The following is an 8,295-nucleotide window of genomic DNA, read 5'->3' as shown; positions in this document are numbered from 1 at the left end:
TTGAGAAATAGTTGGATCTTAAGTAAATGAATGTCAATAACAAAAAGCTAGGTCATAGCAAGTGTTGCTGGAATTTTACTGTGGTCAAATAGGTTGCTTAGGCACCTTCACACTATATGGTACAAATATAGCACTGTAGAGAGAAAACCTTACTACCCGTCTCAGCTAAAGTGGGGTGGGAAATACTCAGTAGGGTCACTACTAACCAAATAGGATCCGTTTTTGTTGGGGACTGTGTGGTACATATCCAGCAACACTCCATATTATTCAGATCCCCATGAAATGACACCATATATAGATTCTACAGACCCTACTGAGTACTCCCCACCCCACGTTTACATCGGCATCAAGACTAGTTTTTTCTCTATAAGCCAATATGTAATGTATGCTTGATTTGCTTTGGGGGCATTTATTTGACCTTGGAACATGTTTTAAACCCCACATTTAATGCAAATGTCACTTAAATATGAACAAATTAGAATCATTGTTAATGTTAAAACTATTATTTTCCATACATCATGAATAAATACAGGTTAATGACATTGTTCTGCTATTACATAGGGACTTTTATTTTGAACATTTCCGAAATTCCGTGACCCGGAAGTACTTTTTTAGTGTCGCTGAGAAGACGCTGATGTTCTTCCTGATTTATGAACACATAGGCAACTAACTACACCACGCAACAAATCAACTTTTTCCGTAATTAAAGAATGAACTTAGCTACAAAGTTAATTTCAAGGCTTTGTGCTAATATTGAGCTAAAGATTCAACACGGGTGGATTTCTGATTAATTGCACGATGCACGACTTCTGAACGACCAGTGAGTGCATGGATCCCAAAATGCCCAAGCGCTGTGCCGCACCAAATTGTAATATCTACACAGATAAATCAGACGTCCCCTTTTTCAGATTCCCTTTGGACCCGGAGGGGTAAGTTGTGTTAAATAGTTTGCAATCCCTTATTAACTCTAGCTACTTTTGAAGTTATCTGTGTATTCCTCATTGGCACTGAAACATTACCGAGCCTGCTAGCTAGCTAGCTAACCTAGCTTGTGCTAGCGTTAATGGTAATAGTTAATGTCAAAGATGGAACTAGCCAGTTAGCTTGCTAAAAGGCTACATTCTGGTTCAGGAATCGGATGCAGTATTATTTATCTAAGGAATCATGCAAAGTCTGTTTTAGTAAGAGGGTAATCCCTGGTGAGCCCACAAAGTTATGAAAACGATCTTTAATCTGACAACTTCTTCTTGCAATGTTGTAAATAACACAATTGGCTAGCAGGCTATCTAGCTTTGATGTAGCTAGCAGGTAATAACACCCTCCCCATGTTGATTATGGACCAAATATGCTGATGTTGAGATAATGCATTTGAAGTCCATGAGTGTGAGGTTCATGAATATAAGCCCCCCGAAAATAGTGATTAGAAATCGAATCTTACAGAAGATTTTTTTTCCAGTGTTTTTTCTATTCGTTTTTCTATTTTTTATTTGAAATTCAGTTTTGTTAGTTTGTTTTCAGAGCTGATTTGCTAGTTTTTATTTAGTTTCAGTTGTATAAAATATGTATTTTTTGTTATTTAGTTTAAGTTTTAGTGTTGAGGACAGAAATCATGCGTGGAATAGCCCCAAGGTTCGCCAAAGTATAGACCAGGGATGTGCAACTGGCGGCCCCCCTTTTTGAAGGCCATTGGATCAATAAAAAAAAAACAATTCAGTGGGGGTCTTAACTTACTGTTGCAAATTAGAATAGTAGCATACACAAGGTGCAATTTCGAAATTTGGTTGTGCATCATCTGTTTTTCCCTTGTTACGTCAGTCATTTATGGTCACTCAGTTAGACAATGTCAGCTAACATTTTTGAGATTGGTAAATTAGTGTAGCAGCCAGCTATCTGAACTTTGTAATCATGGTTGAATTACTGTCTGGGTGCCCCCATTTGGTTTTGTTAGTCAGTCTCGCTCAGATATAATATTGAAAACTGCAAACATTTCTCTTCACCCAATGGCAAAATGTGTAGGATTGCAGGAAATTAGCAGTAAAACTTTATTTTTTATTTTTATTAATGTTTTATATGCATACTTTTTTTTACGTGTCCCTCCGTGCACCCTCTGTGACTTCTAGGAAATTTTTAACCTACTTAACCCCAACATTTGTCCATTGTAAAGCCGTAGTTATTTTGTTGATTTGAGTCATTTCTCAAGATCATTATTTATATATTGTGATTATTGATGCATTTACGTCTGTCCCTCATTTTAAGGTCAACCCTGTTATGTGAACTGAACTCTCGTTTTAACATGGTGAAACTATTCCTTTTAAAATATATTTTTCAAAAGAAACATTGAACATCTAATAGTCAAATCATAGTGTAAAAGCAGGTGAGCTGTTTCTACTCTTTTTGGCAATTTTCTGGGGTTTTGTGGTGGATAACTAAGCGGGTGGAGCATAACTTGTCAACCCTGTTAGCTTTACCCATAGATAGTCAGGCTAGAAATGTTTTAACAATGTAAATGTTTTTCTGAAGCATGCATTCAATTGCGACTCCCTGTTGCACACGACACGCTTCCATTCCCCATGTCAAAATGGGATTTATGGGTGATTTAAGATATAACCTGTACTTAATAGGCGCTTACTAGAGTACATTTTTTATGAGATGGGAAACACTGTTTTTTTATGAAGTTGAACATGTTAAGGCATTAAACCTCTCTTAATGCTTCCATTATACCAAAATTACAGTGCCTTCAGAAATTATTCATACCCCTTGACTTATTCCACATTTTGTTGTTACAGCCTGAATTCAAAATTGCTTAAATGTTGTTGTTTTTCTCTCACCCATCTACAGTCGTGGTGAAAAGTTTTGAGAATGACACAAATACTAATTTTCACAGTCTGCTTCCTCAGTTTTGATGATGGCAATTTGCATATACTTCAGAATGTCATGAAGAGTGATCAGATGAATTGCAATTAATTGCAAAGTCCCTCTTTGCCACGAAAATGAACTTAATCCCCCTAAAACATTTCCACTGCATTTCAGCCCTGCCACAAAAGGACCAGCTGCCATCATGTCAGTGATTCTCTCGTTAACACAGGTGAGAGTGTTGACGAGGACAAGGCAGGAGATCACTCTGTCATGCTGATTGAGTTAGAATAACAGACTGGAAGCTTTAAAAGGAGGGTGGTGCTTGAAATCATTGTTCTTCCTTGGTTACCTGCAAGGAAACGCGTGCCGTCATCATTGATTTGCCCAAAAAGGGCTTCACAGGCAAGGATATTGCTGCTAGTAAGATTGCACCTAAATCAACCATTTATCGGATCATGAAGAACTTCAAGGAGAGAGGTTCAATTGTTGTGAAGAAGGCGTCAGGGCGCCCAAGAAAGTCCAGCAAGCGCCAGGACCGTCTCCTAAAGTTGATTCAGCTGTGGGATCGGGGCACCACCAGTGCAGAGCTTGCACAGGAATGGCAGCAGGCAGGTGTGAGTGCATCTGCACGCACAGTGAGGCGAATACTTTTGGAGGATGGCCTGGTGTCAAGAAGGGCAGCAAAGAAGCCACTTCTCTCTAGGAAAAACATCAGGGACAGACTGATATTCTGCAAAAGGTACAGGGATTGGACTGCTGAGGACTGGGGTAAAGTCATTTTCTCTGATGAATCCCCTTTCCGATTGTTTGGGGCATCTGGAAAACACCTTGTCCGGAGAAGACAAGGTGAGCGCTACCATCAGTCCTGTGTCATGCCATAAATCAACAGGAAAACGCTCATCCAGATGCAGCGCTCCTAGTGGCCGGGGACTTTAATGCAGGGAAACTTAAATCCGTTCTACCTAATTTCTACCAGCATGTTAAATGTGCAACCAGAGGAAAAAAAACTCTAGACCACCTTTACTCCACACACAGAGACGCATACAAAGCTCTCCCTCGCCCTCCATTTGGCAAATCTGACCATAACTCTATCCTCCTGATTCCTGCTTATAAGCAAAAACTAAAGCAGGAAGCACCAGTGACTCGGTTAATAAAAAAGTGGTCAGATGACGCAGATGCTAAGCTACAGGACTGTTTTGCTAGCACAGACTGGAACATGTTCCGGGATTCTTCAGACAGCATTGAGGAGTACACCACATCAGTCACTGGCTTCATCAATAAGTGCATCGATGATGTCGTCCCCACAGTGACCGTACGTACATACCCCAACCAGAAGCCATGGATTACAGGAAACATCCGCACTGAGCTAAAGGACTCTAACCCGGACGCTTATAAGAAATCCCGCTATGCCCTCCGACGAACCATCAAACAGGCAAAGAGTAAATACAGGGCTAAGATTGAACCGTACTACACTGGCTCTGACGCTCATCGGATGTGGCAGGGCTTAAACTATTACAGACTACAAAGGGAAGCACAGCCGCGAGCTGCCCAGTGACACAAGCCTACCAGACGAGCTAAACCACTTCTATGCTCGCTTCGAGGCAAGCAACACTGAAGCATGCATGAGAGCACCAGCTGTTCCGGATGACTATGTGATCACGCTCTCCGTAGCCGATGTGAGTAAGACTTTTAAGCAGGTCAACATTCACATTCAGACGGATTACCAGGACGTGTACTCCAAGCATGTGCTGACCAACTGGCAAGTGTCTTCACTGACATTTTCAACATGTCCCTGACTGAGTCTGTAATACCAACATGTTTCAAGCAGACCACCATAGTCCCCGTGCCCAAGGACTCTAAGATAACCTGCCTAAATGACTACCGACCCGTAGCACTGACGTCTGTAGCCATGAAGTGCTTTGAAAGGCTGGTCATGGCTCACATCAACAGCATTATCCCAGAAACCCTAGACCCACTCCAATTTGCATACCGCCCCAACAGATCCACAGATGATGCAATCTCTATTGCACTCCACACTGCCCTTTCCCACCTGGACAAGAGGAACACCTACGTGAGAATGCTATTCATTGACTACAGCTCAGCATTCAACACCATAGTGCCCTCCTAAGCTCATCACTAAGCTAAGGATCCTGGGACTAAACACCTCCCTCTGCAACTGGATCCTGGACTTCCTGACGGGCCGCCCCCAGGTGGTAAGGGTAGGTAACAACACATCTGCCACACTGATCCTCAACACGGGGGCCCCTCAGGGGTGCGTGCTCAGTCCCCTCCTGTACTCTCTGTTCACCCATGACTGCATGGCCAGGCACGACTCCAACACCATCATTAAGTTTGCAGACGACACAACAGTGGTAGGCCTGATCACCGACAACGATGAGACAGCCTATACGGAGGAGGTCAGAGACCTGGCCGTGTGGTGCCAGGACAACACCCTCTCCCTCAACGTGACCAAGACAAAGGAGATGATTGTGGACTACAGGAAAAAAAAGAGGACTGAGCACGCCCCCATTCTCATCGACGGGGCTGTAGTGGAACAGGTTGAGAGCTTCAAGTTCCTTGGTGTCCACATCACCAACGAACTATCATGGTCCAAACACACCAAGACAGTCGTGAAGAGGGCACGACAAAGCCTATTCCCCCTCAGGAGACTGAAAAGATTTGGCATGGGTCCTCAGATCCTCAAAAAATTCTACAGCTGCACCATTGAGAGCATCCTGACTGGTTGCATCACCGCCTGGTATGGCAACTGCTTGGCCTCCGACCGCAAGGCACTACAGAGGGTAGTGCGTACGGCCCAGTACATCACTGGGGCCAAGCTTCCTGCCATCCAGGACCTCTATACCAGGCGGTGTCAGAGGAAGGCCCTCAAAATTGTCAAAGACTCCAGCCACCCTAGTCATAGACTGTTCTCCCTGCTACCGCACGGCAAGCGGTACCGGAGTGCCAAGTCTAGGTCCAAAAGACTTCTCAACAGCTTTTACCCCCAAGCCATAAGACTCCTGAACAGCTAATCATGGCTACCCGGACTATTTGCACTGCCCCCCCACCCCATCCTTTTTACGCTGCTGCTACTCTGTTAATTATTTATGCATAGTCACTTTAACTCTACCCACATGTACATATTACTTCAACTATCTCAACTAGCCGGTGCCCCCGCACATTGACTCTGCACCGGTACCCCCCTGTATATATAGCCTCCCTACTGTTTATTTTACTTCTGCTCTTTTTTTCTCAACACTTTTTTTGTTTTTGTTTTATTTTTACTTTTTTGTTAAAATAAATGCACTGTTGGTTAAGGGCTGTAAGTAAGCATTTCACTGTAATGTCTGCACCTGTTGTATTCGGCGCATGTGACCAATAAAATTTGATTTGATTTGATGCCAACAGTAAAGCATCCTGAGAACATTCATGTGTGGGGTTGCTTCTCAGCCAAGGGAGTGGGCTCACTCACAATTTTGCCTAAGAACACAGCCATGAATGAAGAATGGTACCAACACATCCTCCGAGAGCAACTTCTCCCAACCATCCAAGAACAGTTTGGTGATGACCAATGCCTTTTCCAGCATGATGGAGGCAAAAGTAATAACTAAGTGGCTCGGGGAACAAAACATCGACATTTTGGGTCCATGGCCAGGAAACTCCCCAGACCTTAATCCCATTGAGAACTTGTGGTCAATCCTCAAGAGGCGGGTGGACAAACAAAAACCCACAAATTCTGACAAACTCCAAGCATTGATTATGCAAGAATAGGCTGCCATCAGTCAGGATGTGGCCCAGAAGTTAATTGACAGCATGCCAGGGCAGATTGCAGAGGTCTTGAAAAAGAAGGGTCAACACTGCAAATATTGACTCTTTGCATAAACTTAATGTAATTGTCAATAAAAGTCTTTGACACTTATGGAATGCTTGTAATTATACTTCAGTATACCATAGTAACATCTGACAAAAATATATCATAACACTGAAGCAACAAACTTTGTGTCATTCTCAACTTTTGACCACGACTGTACATACAATACCCCATAATGACAAAGTGAAAACATGTTTTTATACATTTTTGCAAATTTATTGAAAATCAAATACAGAAATCTTATTGGCATAAGTATTCACATCCCTGAGTCAATACATGTTAGAATCACCTTTGGAAGCGATTACAGTTGTGAGTCTTTCTGGGTAAGTCTCTAAGAGCTTTGCACACCTGGATTGTAGAATATTTGCACATTTATTATTTTCAAAATTCTGCAAGCTCTGTGAAATTGATTGTTGATCATTGCTAGACAACCATTTTCAAGTCTTGCCATAGATTTTTAATCAGATTTAAGTCAAAACTGTGACTCGGCCACTCAGGAACATTAAATGTCGACTTGGTAAGCAACTCCAGTGTAGATTTGGCCTTGTGTTTTAGGTTATTGTCCTGCTGAAAAGTGAATTAATCCTGCCTGGTGGAAAGCAAACTGAACCAGGTTTTCCACTAGGATTTTGCCTGTGCTTAGCTCCATTCGGTTTCATTTTTATCCTGAAATACTCCCCAATTCTTAATGATTACAAGCATACCCATAACATGATGCAGCCAGCACTATGCTTGAAAATATGGAGAGTGGTTCTCAGTAATGTGCTTAATTGGATTTACCCCAACTATAACACTTTGTATTCAGGACAAACACTTTTTTTTCAGTATTACTTTAGTGCCTTGTTGTAAACAGGATGTATGTTTTTGGAATATTTGTATTCTGTTCAGGATTCCTTCTTTTCACTCTGTCAATTAGGTTAGTATTGTGGAGTAACTACAATGTTGTTGATCCATCCTCCGTTTTCTCCTATCACAACCATTAAACTCTGTACAGTGAGGGAAAAAAGTATTTGATCCCCTGCTGATTTTGTACTTTTGCCCACTGACAAAGACATGATCAGTCTATAATTTTAATGGTAGGTTTATTTGAACAGTGAGAGACAGAATAACAACAAAAAAATCTAGAAAAAGGCATGTCAAAAACGTTATACATTGATTTGCATTTTAATGAAGGAAATAAGTATTTGACCCCCTCTCAATCAGAAATATTTCTGGCTCCCAGGTGTCTTTTATACAGGTAACGAGCTCAGATTAGAAGCACACTCTTAAAGGGAGTGCTCCTAATCTCAGTTTGTTACCTGTATAAAAGACACCTGTCCACAGAAGCAATCAATCAGATTCCAAACTCTCCACCCTGGCCAAGACCAAAGAGCTCTCCAAGGATGTCAGGGACAAGATTGTAGACCTACACAAGGCTGGAATGGGCTACAAGACCATCGCCAAGCAGCTTGGTGAGAAGGTGACAACAGTTGGTGCGATTATTCGCAAATGGAAGAAACACAAAATAACTGTCAATCTCCCTCGGCCTGGGGCTCCATGCAAGATCTCACCTCGTGGAGTTGCAATGA

The 8,295-nt window shown here is 42.1% G+C and overlaps 1 protein-coding gene across 3 annotated transcripts in view; it reads left to right on the top strand.

Annotated features, from left to right (window-relative positions):
* Positions 1 to 605: 605 nt before the first annotated feature.
* Positions 606 to 8,295, top strand: part of LOC311142817 (uncharacterized protein) — a 28,083-nt gene continuing 20,393 nt past the window's right edge. For 2 of the 3 annotated variants that reach the window (XM_084178509.1, XM_084178507.1), the window contains exon 1: positions 640 to 929. In XM_084178509.1, the coding sequence (XP_084034635.1) occupies positions 829 to 929 (101 nt within the window). In that variant the 5' untranslated portion in view covers positions 640 to 828. Of the gene's footprint in view, positions 930 to 8,295 lie in introns of all 3 variants that reach the window. The other variant, XM_084178508.1, reaches the window with a different exon arrangement.

Source organism: Coregonus lavaretus (assembly GCF_964263955.1).
Source record: "Coregonus lavaretus genome assembly, chromosome: 15".
NCBI classification, from domain to species: Eukaryota; Metazoa; Chordata; class Actinopteri; order Salmoniformes; family Salmonidae; genus Coregonus; species Coregonus lavaretus.
This window is presented reverse-complemented; position numbering and strand designations above follow the sequence as displayed.